General features: G+C 49.2%; 1 protein-coding gene across 8 annotated transcripts in view; it reads right to left on the bottom strand.

Moving 5' to 3' along the window:
* KY (kyphoscoliosis peptidase) overlaps positions 1–22,510 on the bottom strand; it is a 48,742-nt gene that overhangs the window by 14,323 nt on the left and 11,909 nt on the right. For 3 of the 8 annotated variants that reach the window (XM_028489505.2, XM_028489500.2, XM_028489516.2), the window contains exons 2-6: positions 15,796–15,874; positions 13,979–14,041; positions 10,522–10,604; positions 6,310–6,418; positions 3,991–4,108 (exon numbers count right to left, since the gene is read on the bottom strand). In XM_028489505.2, coding sequence (XP_028345306.1) covers positions 3,991–4,108; positions 6,310–6,418; positions 10,522–10,604; positions 13,979–14,041; positions 15,796–15,841 — 419 coding nt within the window. In that variant the 5' untranslated portion in view covers positions 15,842–15,874. Of the gene's footprint in view, positions 1–3,990; positions 4,109–6,309; positions 6,419–10,521; positions 10,605–13,978; positions 14,042–15,795; positions 15,875–21,848; positions 21,939–22,510 lie in introns of those variants that run through there. The other 5 variants (XM_028489483.2, XM_028489492.2, XM_007120751.4 and 2 more) reach the window with 3 other exon arrangements.

The following is a 22,510-nucleotide window of genomic DNA, read 5'->3' as shown; positions in this document are numbered from 1 at the left end:
TGAAATAACCAATAATGGAAGAGAATGTCAAAGAATAGATATATATATATGTATGTATAACTGAATCACTTTGCTGTACACCTGAAACTAACACGACATTGCAAATCAGTGTTTTTCAATAAAAACTAAAAAAGGTATATTATATAAATCCAAAAAAAGGTAAATTCTAAACTGGCCCAAAAATTGTGATTTCTACACTACAGCAGGACATGAATAACCATGATTTATGTTTCACAATTTATGTAGTTGATTTCTCGTAAATTTGACGGTGTCTTCATATTTCTGCTATATGGTCAGTCCCCTAACCCTTTTCTTATACCACCACCCTTACAGCAAGGTCAGTAACTGTAATCACGGTAATAATTTTCACTCCAAAGCCCTGTTTAGAGCCTTTCGAGGTTGACTTCAGCGGCCTCCTCTCTGACAAGTGAGGAGCTGGCAGTTCAGAGAGGGAGGCTGACTTGCCTGGGGACACCCAGTAGGCCAGGGGCCAGAGCAGCGTCAGGACTCATTTTTCCCGAGGCTCTGTAATTGCACCAGCCCTTCTGCACACCGAGATTTGTTTTCATCTATAAACTTCTGGGTGGTATACGGAGTGAAATGAAAGGCTGGTTTGCTATAGTGACGTAATTCATCTTCATGAGCGCTCTCCTTTGGTGTATCTATAAGGATGGGAGAGTTTAGATGCCCCTTTCAGAGGCCATATATGGTGAGGATAATTTAAGGTTATTTAATGTATCCGGCCTTCTGGGCCTTTGGAACCAAGTGATGTTCCGGGATGGTCTGGGGCATGATGCCACGCAGAAGCACGCCACTGTGACAGCTGGAGGATGCATGGAAAACGCACTGACATCTGATTGGTGACAACCAGTCTCCTCAGCACCAAAGTCTCAAACTGGTAATAAGCTCCTGGCCTTATCAGAAGTCCCTGGAAAATCTGCTAGCTGGTGGTGCTAGCGTGGTGATAACGGGGAGAAATTGCACTGGAGGCTGACTTAGTGGCAGAATTCTGGGGAATTAAGCTTGACCCTTGCAAGGAAATGAAGCAAGATTCATGAAGGCTGTCGGGGAACTGAGGCAAGAGGGTAGACATCAATGCTGGACGAGAGAAAGTCAGAAAGAAACTGGTCCAGCCGTTGCAAGCAACAGTGCTAACAAAAAAGGTATATTGGTTACTTGGGAAAGACGATGAAGAAAAGAATGACGTTGCAAAAATATCTGAATTCCCCACCAAATTACTTTATTAAATCAGTCTTTAATGAGGCCATTTCAGGGAGGTGGAATGGACTGGCAGAAGTAATGACAGCCGTGTGGATACAACTCTTGCTAAGAGGCCACCTTGACAACTAAGCTGGGGTAAATCAGCAAGTGTGGATTACACGTCTTCAGTTATTAAGGAGTCCGGTAATGAAATTACCAAACCTCCAGCAGTTATTTTAAAGGGAAGGGGACTTAGGAAAGATGCATGGACGAGGTTACTGATCTTTAAAGCCAAAGTTAAAGGAATTCAGCAAACTGTGAGCTATTGTTAAATGTCCCGGGCAATGCAGAGGGTATTTCACACGGTAACTGCCAGGTTGGAACCTAACTTTAAATGATGCAAAACGTTGGGATGTGTTTTAATGATCAGCTTCAGGCCAGAATACGGCCGTTGTTAAGCATCTGGACCAGGCCAAAAGAGCTGACAGTTCCACTCAAGGCCAATGTCAATTTTCTGAGCCTATGTGAGTCTATGTGGGTCTGTAGAAAAGTTCTACAGAGCAAAGAGACTCCAGTACTGTGGGAAGACAGGGAGGATTAAAAAACAACAACAATCCCCAAGTCAGGTTAGCAAACTCCAAACTGCATGTTCTCATTTAGTCCTGCAGTCTTGCCAGTAGGCAATAAAGTCCCCAGTGTGCAGATAAGAAAACTGAGGCTCCCAGAGGCTTAGTGCCTTCCAAAAGGAACAAAACTAATAAGTGGTACATTAAGGACTGGAAGTCAAGGACTGGTAAACTAACTGAGGCCTGGAAGTCTTTCTGCTATAAATCTGGTACTCCTTTCATACCACGCTAAGAAGGCTTCTACTGGATAAAGAAGGATATATTCTATGACTTAAAACCCTGAGTGTCTTCAAATTTTCAAATTAAGATGAAAATGCTGAAAGGTGCTAGGCACAAATAGAGCTGAACACAGATGGAGGGCTATTCCATTATTTAAAAAGAGAAGAAGGTCCATTTCATACAAGTCTGCTAGGAATATCCTGTCATTTCCTGTCATTGAGGGCCTACTGTGTGTAGGACTCTGAGATGTGTATTCACAGGGAAAGCAGAAAGGGTCGGGGGAGACATATGAAGACATAGAAGACCTATAAGACCTATAAGAAGAAATGAGCGCAGGCAAAGCCTACATGATAGAACAAAGTCCAGAAAGGAATATGACAAAATTTCAAGTGTTATCTCTAAGTGGTAGGATTCAGGGTAACTTAATTTTCTTCTTTTTGCTTCTATGCACTTTATAAATCTATAGTTAAGTTTTATTTTTAATTTACAAAAGCTAGTAAAGAAAAGCCTAAGCAAGACCTGAGCTGGTGTACAGGTGTGCTGACGGCACCCCGGGAGAGGGAGGGGGGCCACCCTGCAGCGGGGCCCGAAGAGCATTAGGCAGAGGAGAGCAGAAGTGAGGAGCTGGAAGTGGGGGGAGTAGCAGAGGTGGCACGGCCGGAAGGGAGGTGAGGCTGGAGTTGGGAGGACATTATGGGGCAGTGTAAGCCTTTAGTCTTGTTCAGGACCCCAGGGCCTGGGAGCCTGGGCAGGGGGCCGGTGAGGACCCCGGTTTCTGGAGAGGCCCAAAGGCACGTGGGGTGCCCGGGTCTGGGGTGGGGTGGGAATGCGGGGGGTGGGAGATGGGTTGCACCTCTGCACCCTGACCCGCCGTGGTCCCCCTGGGGCCGTGGTCTCAGGGTCGGGCCCTGGAGGTGGGGGAAGGGAAGAGCAGACGGTGAGCGGGAGGGGTAGAGCAGCATGTCTGTGCTTGCTGGGCGTGGGAGGCTGGACAACCGGGGGTCAGGCTGGGAGCGGGATGCGTGTCCCCCAGGAGCAGGACATCCTGTGGCCGCTGTACAGCACTGACACCTGACGACTGCCCGCCCGTGGCCTCTTAAGTGTCTGTTGCTACTCTTGGTTTGATGAATTGCCCCCTGCAGTCCTGGCTGGCTGATGTCTGGGTGCCTGAGAAGACCAGCTCCCAGAGGGCTGCAGGGGCAGTGGGCACAGTCTGTCTACACCCTTGGGGAGGGGCTTTTCAGTGGTCCCCAGGGCTGGCTGACTGTTTCCCGGGGAACACGGCAGACCTCAGAAAGTGGGCACAGGAAGCTGTGTGGGTCGGCGGGGCTCCCCCAGCCTTGCGTCTGTCTCCAGGTCACCTAGAACCCGCAGTGAGGTCTCCAAACACAAATGAGAGCAGCCACTCGCCTGCTCTCAACCACCTGGGCAACCTGGCCAGGTGCTCGCCCCCGGAGCAATGGAAACGGAGCCCAAAGGCTCCAAGAGACGAGCTGCTTCCTAGTTATTCAGCTTTTCCAACTGACAAATCTTTTCAGGTGGGGGAGCTTTTGTTTCCCCCGAGGGGGCCCCTGTGCCAGCCCCGAGGACAGCCTTTCACAGTCCTCCTGGCGCCCGCAGTCACTGTCCTCGCGTTCCCAGATCTGCCATTCTTCTAACCTTCAGCTGCACAGAGATGGGAGAAGGTGGAAAAAGGGCCTTTTATAACCAAATTATCTCTGTGCATTCATCTGCCATTATGTTAATGTATCCCGAAGCCCGACAGATGGTACAAAGTCAATTATGCTGGTGTTAAAAAGGGAGAAATTGACCTTTTCAGGACTCACTTGGATTCAGAGCAGAGTTTGCAAACTCGGGTTTCAGGCCTGGCACGTGGGTGAAGGCTCAGGGCGCTTGGCAGGGGGAGGGGCTGGGTCAGGGCGGTCAGCCCGGGACGCCTCTGTACCTGCACATTCTCTCAAAGAGCCCAGCGTAGCCATCACAGTTGGTCTTCTGGGTCTGCAGGATGGTGGTGGGTTTGAAGGCCTGGCGGTCCTTCTCCTGGGCGGCCTCGATGTCATACTCTGGAGGGAAGAGGAGGAGGCCGTGAGGAACCAGGTCCCTGGAGACGACCCGGCTGGTGCAGAGGAGAGAGGGGTCCACCATCTGTGGCACCACCCCTGCCCTCCACTGTACTTCCAGCATCACTTGGGCTGGGCTCCCTCAGGCCGGGGAGAAACCGCTGCGGACTGAAGGGAACAGGGCCCCAGTCCAGGTACTATCTGGCAAATGTCCCCTCTGCGTGTGGGTGAGGGCAGGAAGAGCAAGGCATTGGCTGAGGGGCCACCTGGCTCCTTAGGCCTTGTAGGAGGGGCTGGGAGGGAGGGACCGAGACAGCACTGGGCTGGGGTTTGCCCTCGTGTCCCCACCACAACGCAGCTCTGCAGGCAGGGCCAGTGAGGCTGTTCACCCATCCCTGCAGCAGCCCCCAAGGCCAAGGCCTCACCCTGACCGGCAGGGGGCGAACTGAGCTACTATTAAAACATGTCCCAAATAGAGAGGACAGACTGTCACTTCAGTAACAGTAGCGCTTAAGGCATGGGGGAGGCCCTGAGGAGGAATCCCTGTGGCCTTTGAGGGCACAAAGGAGGTGTGTGTGTATGGGGGTGGGGGTGGGGGTGGGGGAGGGAGGTTAACTGTTCCTTTTGTGTAGGAATCCCGCTGAGGTGAGTGTTAATGATTCTACTTCTAGTCTTTTAAGGGTAACCAAGCTCTCCAGAGATACTTGAAACAACAGTGCTCTCCAAATACCCAGTGTTTTTCCTATACTTGCACGTTAATCCCTCCATCTCTGCGTAAACCAGCTGCTAAGAAAAACTTACAGTAATCTCAATAGATTTCTGTGAGGATAGTGATGAGGGAAAGATATGAAGTGGGGTGGTGTGTGTGCGTGTGTGTGTGCCTGTGTGGGGTGGGGTGTGTGTGCGTGCATGTGTGTGTGTGTGTGCGCGCGCGTGCGTGTGTGGAGTGGATTGGGCTGTGTGTGTGTGTGTGTGTGCGTGTTTGTGTGCGCACGTGCATGTGTGTGCATGTGTGTGTGTGGTTGTGTGTGTGCGTGCGTGTTTTTGGTGTGTGTGTGTTTGTGCCCGTGCGTGTGTGGAGTGGGGTGGGCTGTGTGTGTGTGTGCGTGCGTGTTTGTGTGTGTGTGCGCGTGCGCATGTGTGTGTCTGTGTGTGCATGTGTGTGTGTGGTTGTGTGTGTGTGCGTGGTTTTGGTGTGTGTGTGGTTGTTGGTGGGTGTGTGTGCTTTTGGTGTGTGCGTGTGGGTTGGGCTGTGTGTGTGAGTGTGTGTGTGTGTGCGTGCATGTGTGTGGGTGTGGGTGTAGGGGTGCAGGGGAGCAAACAAAGTCCTGACGGATGTTCTGCTTCCCATCCTGTCCCCTGAAAGCCCAAGCTGAGTGCCAGGGTTGGAATTGGAGGAGTGGCTCCTCAGGTCCTATGGCAGATGCCCTACCTGTGTCAGGCGAGTTCATCCTCTAAGCTGCATCCCTAACTGCTGCTCTGGGAGGACAAAGAGAAAGCCCAGTGGCAGCAGGTCAGGGAAGCCCTGCTGGTCTCTATGTCACAGGGAAGTCACTAGAAGTCCATCCCACCAGCCAGCTCCTCCATGGACTGCAGGGTGTAGCATCCAGCTTCCCCTCAGCAGCCACCTGTGGGCTTGGCTTGAGCTGGTCAGACTCTCAAGGCTGTCCCATGCAGAGCTGTGGGCAGCTGCGCAGGCCCAGGTCCCCTGGGGTGGCTCTGAGAACCTGGAGACTGGGCTGAGAGCAGCAGCCGAGGCCCCCACTGTGGGAGCAGGGAGCCGGGAGAGGGGTGCCCACCCTTCCTGGCACGGGCGTTTTGAGAAACCTCTGGTGTTGCAGTAACTTTTCAAATAGCTATGGCTCATCCCCAGCCTCCTCCTTCTTGGAGACGACCTTCTGCCCTGGGTTCTCATCTCTGTGGAGCAGGTCGCCCAGGAAGGCAGGACTGAGGGAAGGCTGCCGCTGGGTGAGGGGCCTCAGCTCTGGCTGTGGGCAGAGGGCCACGTGGGATCCCCGCCCATGCACCCTTCGTGGAGACTGCTAGCACACAGTGAGTTAACCTTGGTTATTGAGCCCAGCCATCTGAGAACCCCTCTCCTCCACCTTCCCTCTTCCTCCACACACACGGGTGATGGAGTCAAGCCCAGAGACGTTCCTCTGGGAACAGGGTCCCAGAGCCAGTGGCCCCACCGGCAGGCCTACCTATGTGGTGGCAGATCCAGATCCAGATGGCGCGGACCCTCTCCAGGTCACTGTGGGCCTCCTGGAGCAGGTCGCTCACCAGAGCGTCCAGGCCACTCTTGACTGTCACCTGGGAAGTGGGAGGGGTGTGCTACGTCAGGGCCCAGACCAGGGCTGTGGGGAGCCCGGTGCCTTGCCACCTGTAGCCAGCACTGCCCTTCCTCTGGACAGAGAAGGAGGAGAGGCCCAGAAGCTCAAAGGCTGTGCTTAGGGCAACCTTGACGTGGGCTGGATGCTGTGGGCAGTGCTGACCAGCTGAACCACTGGCCCTAGAGCCATCACGTCTCCTCTCTGCAGCTCCTGGGGCCAGTCAAGTGGCCGTCTGGGTGCTGTCGCAGCCCCTAGTCATGGTCAACACTACCCGAAGCAATCGACAGATTTAGCACAATCCTTATAAAAGTCCAACAGCCTTTTTTTGCAAAAATGCAAAAACCAGTCCTCAAATTCACATGGAATTCTAAGGGGCCTGGAATAGCCAAAACCATTTTGAAAAAAGATGAACAAAGTTGGAGGACACAGATTTCTGGATTTCAAACTTACTTAAAGTTACAGTAATCACAACAGTGTGATAGTGACATAAGGGTTATATAGACTAATGAAACAGAATTGAGTCTAGAAATAAACTCATACGTCTATGGCTAATTGACTTTTGACCAGGCTGTCAGGTCCATTCAATGGGGAAAGAATAGTCTCTTTAATAGATGGTATCTGACAACTGGATATCCATATGCAAAAGAAGGAAGTTGGACCCCTACATCATACCATATATAAAAATTAACTCAAAAATAATCAATGACCTAAACATAAGAACTTAAACCATAAAACTCTTAGAAGGAAACACAGGTGTAAATCATGGTGACCTTGGATTTGGCAATGGATTCTTAGATATGATACCAAAAGCACAGCATATAAAAGAAAAAATAGATTAATTTGGCTTCATAACAATAAAAATCTGTGCATCAAAGGACAATATTAAGAAAGTGAAAAGATAAGTTATAGAATGGAAGAAAATATTTGCAAATCATATACCTGATAAGGGTTTAATATCCAGAATATATGAAGAACCCTTATAATTCAACAACAAAAAGACAACCCAATTTTAAAATGGGCCAAGGACTTGAATATACATTTCTCCAAAAATATATAAATGGCCAATAGACACATGAAAAGATGCTAAATGTCATTAGTCACTAGGGAAATGCAAATCAAAACCACAGTGAGATACTACTTCATACCCACTAGGATGGCTATAGTTAAAAAAAAAAAAAAAAAAGGCAGTCATAAAAAAATTGCCCAAAGTTGAAGAAATTAGAACCCTTGTACATTGCTGGTGGGAATGTAAAACGGTGCAGCTGCTGTGGGAAACAATTTGTCAGTTCCTCAAAAATTTCAACATGGAATTACCATCTGACCCAGCAATTCCACTCATAGGTATATACCAAAAAGAACTGCAGACAGATACTCAGATACCTGTTCACCAATGTTCCTGGGGCAATATTCACAATAGCCAAAAGGTAGAAACAATGCAAGGGCCCATCACAGATGAATGGATAAACAAAATGTGGTATATCCATGCAATGAAATATTACTCATCCATTAAAAGGAATGAAGTTCTCAGATATGTTACAACATGGATGAACCTTGAAAACACAATGCTAAGTGAAACAAGTCAGACACAAAAAGACACAGTGTATGATTCTTACTTATATGAAATATCTAGACTAGACAAATTCATAGAGACAGTAAATAAATTAGAGGTTACCAGGGGCTGGGAGGAGGGAGAATGGGGAGTTATTGCTTAACGGGTACAAAGTTTCTGCTTGGGGTGATTTTGGAAGTAGACAGTGGTGATGGTTGTACAGCACTGGGAATGTAATTGATGTCACTGAATTGTACACTTAAAAACGATTCAAATGGCAAATTATATGGCATATATTTTACCATAATATAGAAAAAAAGAGCAAGTTAGGTTTTCTGCAGGGATCCTCAGGAGGAAACAGGGCTGGGGTTGCTGGAAAGGCAGCGCTGGCCACGCTCACTCTTTCTAGAGAAGCAGGGGCACCTGTGTGCTTACCTCTGCAATGGTTGCCCACGCCTCGGTCAGCTCCCACCCTGGGTCCTCCTGACCTGTTCTCTCCTGGGACGGTTCCGCCGCTCACACGGGAGCTCCAGGACCCACCCTCTGAGCACAGGGAGACCGCCAGGCCCCTCCGCATCCCCCCTCGCCCAGCTGCTCCAACACCACAGTCCTGTCTTTGTCCCTCTCCCAGGGCCTAGAAGCACACATTGCAGGCCCACATTACAGCCTGGCTGACTCCTGACTTAATCCCCAGCTTCGGTGCTACGGCTTCTGGTCCTTTGGTCCCCACTCACTGCTCTCTGAGGCTGTCCAGCAGCCTGTCCATCCCTTCTGGCAGCCATGACAACATATCCCACCCTGCACACTCTGGATGCCCCCCTTCCCTTCCCTCAGTCTCGCAGATGACCAGGCCTCAGACTCAGCAAGGCCCAGGCAAGACTTCCTTACCAATGAGCCCTCCTCCTGCTCAGCTGGGCTCTCTGCCGGCCTCGGAGCCAGGCCGCCTGCCTTGGCAAAGCCTGCTCTTCCTTCCTCAGGCACCGCCCTCGCTCGGCCGCGTCCTCACCTCCTCCTCCCTGTCCTGGAGGCCCCAGCCTCTCCTGTCTGCCGTGTCTCTTCAAAACGCCCCCCAGTCTCTCTCTCAGGACTGCCCACATCTAGTCTCCCTTCCTTGCCAGGCTCCTGGGGGGTCTTTCCTCCACTCCCCCCGCCTTCAACCCCCATTTGCCCTTCAGCCTGCCGGAGCCTGGCCGAGGCCTTCAACCACCTCCGAGCTGCCCCCCTGGAAGTACGAAGGGCCTCAGTGCTGAGCAGTGGAAGGGAGCCTGTCTAGCCTCGCCTGGCCAGAGTGGACCATGCCTGCACCTTCTAGAACTCTGACCCTTCCTGGTCTTGCCCGGCCTCAGGTGGTTCCTGGCCCTGCCTTTCCCAAGATGGCACCCTCTCTGTGGCTTCAGCTCTTAGCTGAATCTGACGGCTCCCAAAGCAGGGTTTCCGGCCCAGACCTCTCCAGGCTAGATACAGCTCCGGGCTCGGCTATCCAGCTGCCCAGGGGTCATCTCCACAGGCACCAGAGCCCACTGCATCCCACACAAACCATCACCTCCCGACACATGCTCCTGGCTCCCTCACTCCGCGCGCCGAGAAGCTACCCTGCCTGCCCTCCACCACTCAGCGCAGTGACCAGGCAAGCCCTGCCCCACCTTTATCTCACTGCACACACACTGGGCAGGGGTCCTTCCCCTCTGCTTCCAGCTCCTCTCCATTCTCAGGGTCCCCGCTTCATCCAGGGATGCCTCCTCCTGCCAGGACAGCTGGACACCCCCTACTGATGTCCCTGCCTTGAATCAGACTCTCTGATCCGAGCTCCTATGAGCACTCATCAGTTCGGCAAACAAGGTTCCTGAGTATCCACTATGTGCCAACCCCAGGGTGGTTTTTCTAGGACTGTAGACGATCTCCCGGCTTATCGGCCTAGGATTGCTCTCTCTGACCTTAGCAACGGGTCCAGCTCCTTAGCTGCTCCAATCAGACTCTCTGTGGTATGGCTCCTGCCTGGCTCCCAGGACCCCAGTGTGTCCCTAGGGCATCAGCTCTTGTAGCTGCCCCTCCCCACACCCGCCCCAGAAGTGCCCAGGCCCAGAGGTGTGGGAGCTCAGCCGCCCACGTGTTCAGGGGTCAGGACTGCTGTGGTCATGTGGGTGCTGGCCATCTGCATCTGTGGTCCTCCCCCCATCCTCACGTCCCTTCCTTCATGGGCTGGGGCTGGCAGGGCTCAGCAGAAGCAGTGCCCCAATGGGCAGGGGAGGACGGGACAGGGCTGGCCGGAGGCGCCTGCCAACAGGGCGGCGCGGGGTGTGTAGCCTGGGGTGAAAGCATCAAGACCGTGGGTGGGGTGGGAGGGCGAAATGGCCTCTGTCCGGGGGCCTTCTGTCCCCCTCCCACATGCTGTGGAAAGGTGCTCCGTACTCCATCCAGGGGACTCAGGATATACTCAGGAGGGATCTGGGGAGAGCCTTTGCCGCTCTGGTTTGGGAAACTCCAAGCCGCTTTGTGGGGGTGACCATCGCAGGCAGACGGCCCGGCTCTCCTACCTGTGAGGCATAGGTGTCCAGTTTCTCAAACTGCCGCAGGTCCAGGGCCATGGATTTCAGGCTGGAGCGATCCCAGGGGTAGGCTGGAAACACAAGGAGGTTGGTCAGGGTCTGAGACTGGCCAACAGGACTGCCTGGCCCAGGGCTCCCTGTCTTTTTGAGGAGCTGTGACTGCCTGACCTTCAACATGATTCCCAGACTGAAACACTGCTCTCAAGAGCTAGATCTCTTAGAAGGGTTCCTTGGTCCAACTGGTTTGGGAACCGTGGTAACTCCTCTAGTCCTCTGGGAGACTCACAGGGATAGTAAGCAGACCCCAGAAGTCAGCAGCAAAGAAAGTGACTGATTGCACCTCAATGAATTCAGCAGCCCCAGAAGGACTGAGGACAGAATCCCTTCTCCCCACCCCACAGTTTCCTGCAGATTCCCTGCTAGCTTTTCCAGCAATGAATGCTCTGTGGGAAGCATCCAGGCGGTGCCTCTCGCCACTGATGTCCTGGCCACGGGGTCCAGGGTAGTCGGAAGGGCACCCGGGTGCAGGAGAGCGCATGATGGTCCTGGGCCCCCTGGACCTCCGTAGGGTGAGGTGCGTTTGGCACCCGGACAGGCTTCTTCCCTTGCCCATGGTTAGCTGGAGACTGACCACTTGCACCCCAAGAAAGTTAAGAGTTCTGGCAACAGGTGCCCAAAGTACAGTGGGGGGGCCCCTGAGGGAAGCTGGGCCTCAGAATCACTCTTCTATGCACAGCCTTTCTCAGAGGAAGCCAGGACACAGGACAGCCCCAGGCAGCTGCTGCAGGGCTGACTGACCAGTGGTCAGACCAACCCATGGATGGATGGGCAGCAAACCCCTGTCCCAGCCCGGAGAATAGCCTGGGCTCTGGCTGGGTCTTTCTTATTCAAGGCCCTCTGAGCCAGGCTGACCAAAATCAGGCAAGCTGGATAGGAGGACAGGGCGGGGGTGAGAGGCGGATGGGGCCAAAGGGGCACTGATGCCCTGACTCTCAGCCTGCCATGTCAGGAACCTCTGGGTGCTGGGTGAGTAAGGGGTGCTGGTGGGACCCCAGGACATGACAGCAAGCCTGGGAAGAGCAGAGTAACATGGGAGAGTGCACAAGGCCTGGGGTCTAGTCCGGTGACCTCCCCCTCACTGGGCAGTGCTAAAGCCAGCAGCCCAGCCTCCGGCTCAATCTGTGGGGCACCTGGGGGAGTGAAAGAGACGGTGGATTATGTGGCAAGGTCAGCAGCACTCTTCTCCCTGGGAGGGTGCAGGGTGAGGGTCCTTTGCAGGCAAGCGCAGAGCAGGGGTGCGAAGCCTCTGTGCCCGGTGCGGGGCTGCGCCTGCATGTACCCACACAACCCTCGTGGACTGAGAGAGTCCTTTTTTTTTTTTCAGTTTAGGCAGAAAAATAATTTTTTTTTTTTTTTTCCGGTACGCGGGCCTCTCACTGCTGTGGCCTCTCCCGTCGCGGAGCACAGGCTCCGGACGCGCAGGCCCAGCGGCCATGGCTCACGGGCCCAGCCGCTCCGCGGCACGTGGGATCTTCCCGGACCGGGGCACGAACCCGGGTCCCCTGCATCGGCAGGTGGACTCTCAACCACTGCGCCACCAGGAAAGCCCAGAAAAGTAATTTATTAAATGTCTTCAAGTAACTGCGTGAGCTACAGGAAGACCAGAACAGCAGGTGTAGAGGCTGCATAGCCAGAACCAGGGCTGTAAGTCAGACTGTGGAACCGCGGGGGACAGCATTTTGGAGAGTGTCGCCATTCCCACCGAGATGCATACAGTGGTTTCCTTGGTGCTATAGGCCTGAGAGGTGTGGTGAGAGGGTGGGGACGCCACCAGCGCTGGCTGGAGTTGCTCCACGACCCTCCCTGGGCCAGCACTGCATGTCAGGCAGTGACAGCTGGTCAGGGAGCTGGTCAAGGTCTGACCACAGAGGAGCTCCCAGCCTCCAGTCAAGTTCAGCCGTCAGGAACAGGCCACACGGGTCCTTTGCACTTCCCCACTGCTGTGGGTCCCTTCCTGTTAGGACGCAGGCCTTCTCCCTTCTCAGCCTCAGACTGGATTTGGCCCCCTCTCTCTGCTCCCTCGGTCCCTGCTGACACCCTGCAGGAGTCCTCGTGGGGGGCACGTCGGGGGAAGGAGGGTGCGGGGCGGGGAGAGGTGCTGGTCCCTGTGACCTCTGACACATCCAGGATCCGAGGCTGTTCCTCTCCTAAGAGGGGACGGGGTGCGTGGGGGGCAGGCAGGCTGTGCATACTCTACGGTGAGGCTGTGGCCTCGCCCAGCAACCTAGCATTTTCTTTCTTCATTTTCTGCTCCTCTAATAAGCACCAAGACTCCCTGGACGCCCCCTGCCCCCAGCCTTCTGTCCTGTACAGTCTTACCCTGGAGCTCCCTAGAAGCTCAGTGTCATTGCTGCTCAGTAACTGGTGCCAGAGCTGGGATTTCTTGCCTCCCATCACTCAGATCACCTCAGGGCCTATCTCGGGTGGTCTACCACGCGGCCCTTGTCCAGCCAGACCCTCAGAAGGGAGGGGGGACACGGTAGGAGGCCCTGCCGAGCTTCCCCCCTCCTTGGTTCCCTCTTCCCCCCACGGACTCTGGCTCCTGCCATCCTCTGACAAGGGCCGTCACGGTGACCTAAGTGGATATGAAGTGGACTTACACATTTAACAAGCATCAGCTCTGCAAATGAGGTCTCCCTGCCCCCATTTCAAAGAAGGATGCTGTTTCTAAAATGGGACTGAAAAACCCTATTATTAAGAAAGTTTTACCCTTTCTTGGTTCCATTCTACAATATCTGAACATTAAGAATATTCATAATGATTTATGCCTCATTAAATTTACTTTCTGAGCAGATTATATAATATTTGAAGATGATTTTGCATAAATACATTTAAAATACCAGTGGCATTAACTAAGTTATTCTAACTTTAAAGCAAAACAATGGGAAGAAGTACCAAACTGTACTAAACCTTAGATGCCATCTGGTCTACTGAGGGGGAAACTGAGGCCCAGGGAAGGTGAGTGAGGACCAAAAGCAGGATTCGAACCCAGGCCGTCTATCACCCACTCGGGATTTCTTCCTCTGCCCCACTCTGCTTATTCACACGCCTCCCTCCTTACAGATGCTTGGCGTTCCATTTAAAGTTAATACAATTCTGAATTCTGTTTTTAATGTTTCCCATAATGGGCTGCCTTGTTATTGGTGGGGTTGATGCTTTAGCTTTGGGATCACATCTGGTGTGTGAGCTTTTTACTTCTCTACCTATGTCCATGGCAGACGTCGCCAATGAATCATGATACTCCTGTCCCCTGAGCCCAGAGGTGGCCCCAGACTCCCAGCACAGTGCTCCAAGGATCCATTTCCAATTGACCGCAGATTGGCTCATGAGGCTAAACCAACTTACCGTCTCAGAGAATGGCTCCAAAGAAGGCCCCGCAACTTACCGTGGGCGTCTTTCCCTCCAGGCTGCCGGGGTCTTGTGTTTCCATTTTTATCGCCTTGTAAACCTGCAATATCCCAAAGGTCAGAAGTAGAGACACGTCAGAAGGAATAGAAATGCAAGCACAGATGATTCTCTGTGTGGGTGTCCTTGTTTCTGTCCTCTCCTCTTCACTCTCCCTCTCACAGACTTCTTGATCCTATCCTCACCCACCACGGAACTGCTGCTGGGATTGCCCCGGGCTTCCTGCTGAGGACTAGGGAGGACTGGGAGCCAGGAAGGGCATGACAAGAAAGAGAAGTGCAGTCTGTGAGCAGAGGGAGAATTTGCCTGGGCATCAAGCCTTGCGATTATTCAGTGGGCCTGCCCGGAGCTCCGCGTTCCTCCCTCCCTCCTCGGGACGCTCCTGCCATCTTGAACCACGGCTGGGGATCCTGAGAACACCAGCGAATTCACTACCAGATGACCCCAGGACAAGAACTGACCACGGGCAGTTCATGAAAGGGGGGAGAGGGGAATTATTCCTCGGGAAGGTTCAAGGACAACCAAATCCTATAAATCCAGGACTGTTAAGGTAGAATGGTCAGCAATTGTTATTAGACTCCACAGGCAACAGGAGAGAATTTCCTGCTGATTTGAAGCCAGGTCAGGAAGATGTGGGTCCCTGATGGAACCAGGAGGAGCCAGAGGTGGCAAGTTTTTCTCTGCCCTTGAAGGCCACTGTAGGCCTTCAAATGTACAGAAGGTTGCAAATGTACATAGGCCACTCTGAGAAACAGTGGGCCTTGTCTTTCTTACACCCACATTTTGTTTCCACCTACATTCTTCGGTAGAGTGATGGGGGTTCAAAATAGTAGCCAGATTTTTTGTGTACTTACTACACCTGGCTTGTGTGTTATTGAGTATCTCATTTAACCTCATGACAATCCTATGAGGGATGTTGAATTATTTTCCTCCTTTTATACAAGAGGAAATTGAGTCCAAAATAGAGGTTAAGCCACTTGCCTGAGGTCACACAGCTGGGATCTGAACCCAGCCAGTCAACTCCCAGGGCCTGACCTCTCTACACCTGCCTGCCCTCCCGAGGCCCTGGCTGCTGAGGGCTGCAGGACCAGGCAGCCTTGGAGGAGCTGCCTCGCACCCCCCCATGAGCGGACATGAAGGTTCGCTTCATGAACCTCAGCCTTGGCTGTTCTGCAGCCTCTGTTCCTTGGCCGGCCTTTCCCCAGGCCCCTGTTTACCCACAGGATGGACAGATGCAGGGAGAGGACCAAGAAGGGAGAAGAGGAGACATCGTGGGCCTGGGTCTGGGCCTGTGCGCCCAGCATAGAAGGCAGCCAGGTACGGTGGTTAAAGGTACAGGCTTCATTAGGACCTGGGTTCTGATCCGCTTCCTAACTGGGTGACTGGCAGTTATTTCACCTCTCTGAGCCTTTACTGATCTAAAAGGTGGAGATAATACTGGTGCATATCAAAGAGTTAAAAACTTATTGACTATACAGTGCTAGGCACTGTGCATGCCACTTTTTAGGCAGTCAATAAATGGTGTCTAAAAACAACAGCACTCTTGTGATGAAATTCCCCTTTAGCTAAATGCCTTGTGTTACCCACACCTAATGGCAGAGACTTAAGAACAGGGGTTGTTGAGTGTGGAGAAGAGAGTGCCCAGGATGAGGCTGTCGTGTCTCTGCCTCTTCCCAGCGTGTAGGCCCAGGTCACTCCTCTCCTTCCCCAAGAAGGTGTCCAGGCTGGGCTCTGGCCCTTCCAGCTACCCTCAATCCTCCCTGCCAGCCCTCCACACATGAGTAGCCCTGTACGTACGTACGTTTAGCCAAGGAGAACTTCTTGAGCAGCTGGGGCATGGCATCCCGAGGGTGGACCTCCACAGTCAGCTGTGTCCCTGCAAAGGAATAGGAGGTGATATTCTCAGCCAGACGCTGCCAGGAAAGGGTGCAATGTCTCATGACAGATGTTTGATCAATAAAACACAATTGGTTTTAGAGCTTTCTTTTGAATATGCAAATAATTTTTGTTTACAAAACCAAAAAACAAGAAATAAGCAGACAGTTTCCAGATCTGGGCAAGATGGACTAAACAAATTCTACCTTGTCTCTCCCATCGAATGCAACTATAGGCATTGGAAAGAATGCATGGGCTAACTCTTTGAGGACTCCGCAAAGTAAATGATAGGCAAATTGGGAAAGATTAGAATTTAAAGCATCATCAAATTGGCAGAGTTGACCATTCCCCACCCCCAATGGTATTACCTAGACTGGACTCAAAGGCAGCCCCAAACCCAGCAGTGCACAATGGATGCAGAGAAAAAGTGCTGTAAGAGAAGCCCTTTCTTTTGGCCTGTGGAGTGAGAAAGGGAAACTCTAAGAGTCAGAGTGGTGGAAACCCCCTATTGTTTTTTACCCCTTTTTTCCATTATCTCCTGACTCAGGCCCCAGGGAAGTTCTGCTGGTATCAGTGCAGCGGTGAGTTTGGTGGCCCGGCAGGCACCTAAGTCTTTGAGGGGAGGTACCAGTGAAGCTATGATTCCCAAGAGTGTGGGAGAAAATACTCACTGATTTTTTTTTCTCTCTTTGTTCTCTGCTGATTGGTTCCAGATGCAGGCAGAATTGTGAGAACTACCCAGAAGAGTGGGGAAACTAAAACCCCAGTTTTGGGGCCAGAGGACTGGGAAATGGGTCATAAAGAGAAGGGAGCTCAAGAAAGCAATTCCATAAAGTTACGGATGAACTCCTGTGGTTACCTCTTCATGCATGGACCTCATTCATGTTGTGCATTCTTTGATCTCATCCTAAGCATCATATCACAGTCTTTGAGAATTAAACTAGGGGGTAGACCAATGCCCAGACTGGTTGCTGGGTGGTGCATGTGCAGGGCAGATCTGTATAGCATTGCAAAGGCTACAGTCTCAAATTACTCAGTATAGAGAAAACCTAGAAAATATCAACTTAAAAAGGAAAAGAAAATCAACAGATGCTAACCCCATGATGACACAGATTTTGGAATTATCAGACAAAGACTTTGAAAGAGCCATGATAACCATGCTCTAAAAAGTGAGGGCAAATAGTTTAAAATAAATGGAAAGATACAAAGTATCAGAAAAATGTAGAAGACATAAAGAAAAGAGAAAAAAAATTTTAGAACTGAAAAATGTAGTCGTTTAAAAAATTATCTGGATATGCTCAATAGCAAAATAGAGATGACAAAGGAAAGAGTCAGTGAACTTGAACATAGATCAATAGGAATTATTGAAGAAAAACAGAGAGAAACAGTGAACAGAGCCTCAGGAACTTGTGTGACAATGCCTGAAGATCTAATGTTCATGTCACTGAGATCCCAGAAAGAGAGGAGAGATAGTGTGGTGCAGAAAAAAATATTTGAAGAAATAATGATAGAATAATCAACAAAACCAAGAGCTGTTTCTTTGAAAAGATCAGTAAAATAGATAAAACTCTAACCAGAGTGACCAAATAAAAAAGAGGTAAGACACAAATCAGGAATCAAGACACCAATATCAGGAATGAAATGAGTGATATCACTACAGACCCCATATATATTAAAATAATAATAAGGGAATAGTACAAATAACTCTATGAAGAGAAATTCTGCAACTAAAATGAAGTGGACCAATTCCTTGAAAGTTACAAACTATCAAAACTCACCCAATGAGTAGATAACCTGAATTTTCCTGTATGTATTTTTAAAACTAAATTTGTAGTTCAAAATTTTCCCAAAACAAACAAGCAAACAAAAACCAGGCCCAGATGGTTTCACTGGCAAGTTCTAACAAAACTTAAAAAGAAATAACACCAATGACAATTTTTCACAAGATCCTTCAGAAAACAGAAGAGTATCGAATAATTTATATCCATTTTATGATACCAAAACCAGACAAAGACAGTATAAGAAAAGAATATTACAGATCAATATCCATTATGGACATAAACATAAAAATCCTCAACAAAATATTAGAAAAATAAAATCCAGCAATATAGTAAAAGAATAACATACCACAACCAAGTGTGGTTTACTTTGGGAATGCAAGGCTAATTCAATATTTGAAAATCAATGAATGTAATTCACCATATTAGCAGGCTAAAGAAGAAAACCCACATGATCATATCAACTGATGCAGAAAAAGCATTTGACAAAATTTAACATCCGTTCAACAAAACCTCCCAAGAAGCTAGGAATAGAAGGGAACTTCTTAATCTGAAAAAGGACATCTACTAAAAACTCAGAGCTAAGAGCGTATTTAATAGTGAAAACTGGAATGCTCTCCCCCTAGGATTGGGAATAAGGCATGGATGGCCACTCTCACTGTTCCTAATAAACATTGTACTGAAAGTCCTACTCAGTGAAATAGAACAAGAGAAAGAAATAAAAGTCATATAGATCAGAAAGGAAGAAATAAAACTCTTCTATTCACAGATGACATGTCTGTCTACAAAGAAAAGTCCCAAATCATCTACAAAAGAATTTCCTAGAACTAAAAAGTAAGTTTAGCATGGTCACAGGATACAAGGTCAGCACCCCAAAATCAATTATATTTGTATTGGCAATAAATGATTAGAAATTGAATTTAAAATTACTATTTCTCATATCTCTAAAAATGAAATACTTAAGTATAAATCTAAAAAAAAGTGCAGGAACTCTAGGCTGAAAGCTAAAGAACACGATCACACAAATTAAAGAAGACTTAAATAAGTAGGGAAACATATCATGTTCTGAACTGGAAGTCTCAATATTGTCAAGTTGGCAATTCTCCCTAAATTCATCTATAGATTTAATGCAATTTCAATCAAGCTCCTTGGAGGAATTTTATAGATGGTAGATATAGGCAAGATGATTCTAAAATTTAGATGGAAAGGTACAGCAACTAGAATAACCCAACTAATTTTGAAAAAAAATTAAGAGGACTCCAACTGATTTTAAAATGTACTATAGGACTTCTCTGGTGGCACAGTGGATGAGAATCCGCCTGCCGATGCAGGGGACACGGGTTTGATCCCTGGTCCGGGAAGATCCCACACGCCACGGAGCAACTAAGCCTGTGCACCACAACTGCTGAGCCTCTTCTCTGGAGCCTGCGAGCCACAACTACTGAGCCCACGTGCCACAACTACTGAAGCCCGCGCGCCTAGAGCCTGTGCTCCGCTACAAGAGAAGCCACTGCAATGAGAAGCCTGTGCGCAGCAACGAAGAGTGGCCCCCGCTCGCCGCAACTAGCGAAAGCCGGTGCGCAGCAATGAAGACCCAATGCAGCCAAGAATAAATAAATTAATTAAAATCATTTAAAAGGAAAAAAAGATGTACTATAAAGCTAGAGTAATCACAACAGTGTGATATTGGCAAAGGGATAGATATATAGCTCAATGGAACACAACAGCGTTAAGAAATAGACCCACACAAATATGGCAAATTGATTTTTTGCAAAAGTGCAAGGACAATCCGATTAGAAAATGGGTAAAAGAATAGATATATCACCAAATAAGATGTTCAACATCTTGTTGTTGTTCAACACGATTAGCCATTAGGAAAATGCAAATTGAAAGCAGAATGAGATATCACACCTATTAGAAGACCAATAATAAAAAAAATAGTGGCAATACTATACGCTGACAAGGTCATATATGCAGGTGGGATTGTAAAATGATACTGCAGTTTGGCAGTTTCTTATAAAACAAAACATGTACTTAACATATGACTCAACAATTACACTTTTGGGCTTTTATCCCAGAGAAATGAAAACTCATGTTCACACAAAGACATACACGCAAATGTTTATAGAAGTTCTATTCATAATCACCCCAAACTGGAAACAACCTAAACGTCCTTTGATGGGTGAATGGATAAACACCTTGTGGTACATCCGTATCAAGCTGTACTTCTCAACAATTCTCTTAGGAATGATGGGAGGATGTGACTACAAAGAGTCTGCACAAGAGACTTTTTGGGGTGACAGAACTTCCCTGTATTCTGATTGTGGTGGTGGTGACGTGAATCTGTGCATGCGTTAAAATTCATAGAACTCCACACCAGAAAATCCAATTTTACTGTATGTTAATTTAACTTAAAACAAAAATTTTAAAATACCAACCAAACACCAAAGTCAAAGCAGAATTAAAACAAAACAAAAACTTGTATGATACAGAAAGATGTAAAATAGAAGGTGACACTGAAAAGCAGGATTATAATAAACATGCTTTTTGTATCCTGCTTTCTTCATTTAAGTCTTTACATGTCAGTGAATATAAAGTCATCTTCACAAGTCATCATTTTAAATGGCTGCATAATACTCTATTCTATAAATGGTTTATAATCATTATAGCAATCCCTTTTTGTTGGATAGTTAACATTTCCCGAATGTTTTGCTATTTAAACAATGATGTGACGAACATTCTGATACACACTGCTTTACACACTCTTCACATCAATTCCTCCAAATACAGTCTTAAACATGGATCAAAAGGTACGGAGATTTTTAAGGCTTTTGTTAGATATTGACAAACTTTTCTCATGAATGATTTTAAGTTTACGATCCTCTCAACCGTGCAAGAGAATGCCTATTTTGCTCATCCTTGCTGTGTCTGATGGCAAAATTGGCCACAATACTTTGTATTCTTCCTAAGAAGAGGTCTTTTATTCCTTCCCTCACATTTGGCCCAGCCTGATGATGTGATCTGGCCAGTTAGCTTGTGGTAGAAGTGATGCTGTGCGAGCTCAGAGCCTAGGCCTAGAGACTTTGCAGCTGCCACTTCGATTCTTGGGATTCCAGCCACAACTGCCATGTGACTGCACCCAGGCTAGCCTCCTGGAGGATGACAGACCACATGGAGCAGAGCAGAGCCATCTCAGGTGAGGCCACCCTAGACCAGCTGCTCTCCAGCCAACCCTCCAACTGACCACACATATGAACGAGCCCAGCCAAGACCTGCGATCAGCCAGGTGTGGCTCAGACGAGAATATCCAGCCAACCTGTAGACTTGTAAGCTGGTAATTGTTTTAAGCCACTGAGTTTTGGGGTGGTTTGTAATGTAAAAATAGATTACCAATACACTCACTGACATTTGATGGTTATTAATCCTTTACATTTTTATCAACGAACAATGACATCTCATTGTTTTTGTGTATTTCTTTAATTTTCAGTGTAGCATTTTTCATATACTTATTTGCCATTTTAAATCTTATTTAGTGAATCACCTGTTTTCCTATTGATGCGTTATTTTTTCCCTGTTGATTTTGCAAGAGCTCTTTTTACTAACCCTTTGCCTGTTAAATGTGTTTTCACAGAATAACAACACTGACTTTCTTGTGTAGCTCATGAACTTGCTCTGCATGCCAAAGAGGGTAATTCTCAAACAATTTTAAAAGATACAATGTGGCCTCCCGAGGGATTACTTTAAAGGGGTTAATATTCATTTTGAGTGTAGTTTCTAGCACATTCACTGTCAAAGAAAATCAGCCTGCGACTTGACAAGACGTTAAGCATTTCAGAGTTCAAAGCATCATTCAGCTCTGGTCACAGGATCGGGTACCATCGCCATGGGCAGCCAGCTCTGCCCGTGTGTCTTCCCACGATGCACGAGGCACAGCCTGCTCACCTCTGCCTTTGCACTTTCTCCCCCAGAGACACTCGGAGTCAGTTTTCAAAGTGGGTGTGCCAAGCTGTACTTGGCTGCCAGATTCCTTGTGAGAAAAATGCCCACTTTCTCCCCTTTTGTAGTTCGCAACACACAATGCTCTGAGAAGTCCTGCAGAAGTCTACTGGACCCAGTACTATTTCATCAAACAAAATCTGGAAAATGCTTTGCTGCAACAATCTCCAGAAGTGGAGGGAAGCTGCAAAACTGACCCACCTGTTGGTTTAGGGCTCAACAACAAACCTCTTCCCCAAACTTCTCCTAACGTCCGGGTACTTCCAACCACTCCAATCCAGCCACGTCGCTCTGTCAGAGAATGAGCAAGCCGAAAAACAAAATACTCTTTAAGCCCTTCCGAGGTGGTCTGACACTGGGAACTCGCCCTGGCCGGAAGCTCCACCCATCCCCGTTTCTCATGCCCTCCTCCTTCCCGCACTGCGTCTTCTCTCTCCCGTCTTGGACACGCGCTGACGTCCAGCCTTCTCCTGAGGCCCACTCCTGGCTCTGCCCCAAAGTGGTTCTGCTGATCATCACTCCCCTCCCCGCCTCCCTGGTGGGTGTGGGAGTGTGATTCCCGCTCTCACCCACAGGTGTGTAGGAGCACTTCCGGGAGGCTTCTCTGCTCCACACGGGCCTGGGTCTGGGCATGCTGTCCCCAGGTGAGCAGGGTCACAGTACCCATGCTTCCTAAAGGTGTGAAGTGCTAAGAGTTTGCTGACTACAACATTCCTGTATCAAATAAAACTCTTAATTTATGGAAAAAAGTAATTTGGCCAATCTCCAATGATAAAGAGTGGAGCACTGGGCTTCCCTGGTGGCGCAGTGGTTGAGAGCCCGCCTGCCGATGCAGGGGACACGGGTTCGTGCCCCGGTCCGGG

This window comes from Physeter macrocephalus, chromosome 1 (assembly GCF_002837175.3).
Source record: "Physeter macrocephalus isolate SW-GA chromosome 1, ASM283717v5, whole genome shotgun sequence".
NCBI classification, from domain to species: domain Eukaryota; kingdom Metazoa; phylum Chordata; class Mammalia; order Artiodactyla; family Physeteridae; genus Physeter; species Physeter macrocephalus.
The sequence above is the reverse complement of the archived record's forward strand: the minus strand, read 5'-3'. Positions and strand labels throughout refer to the sequence as shown.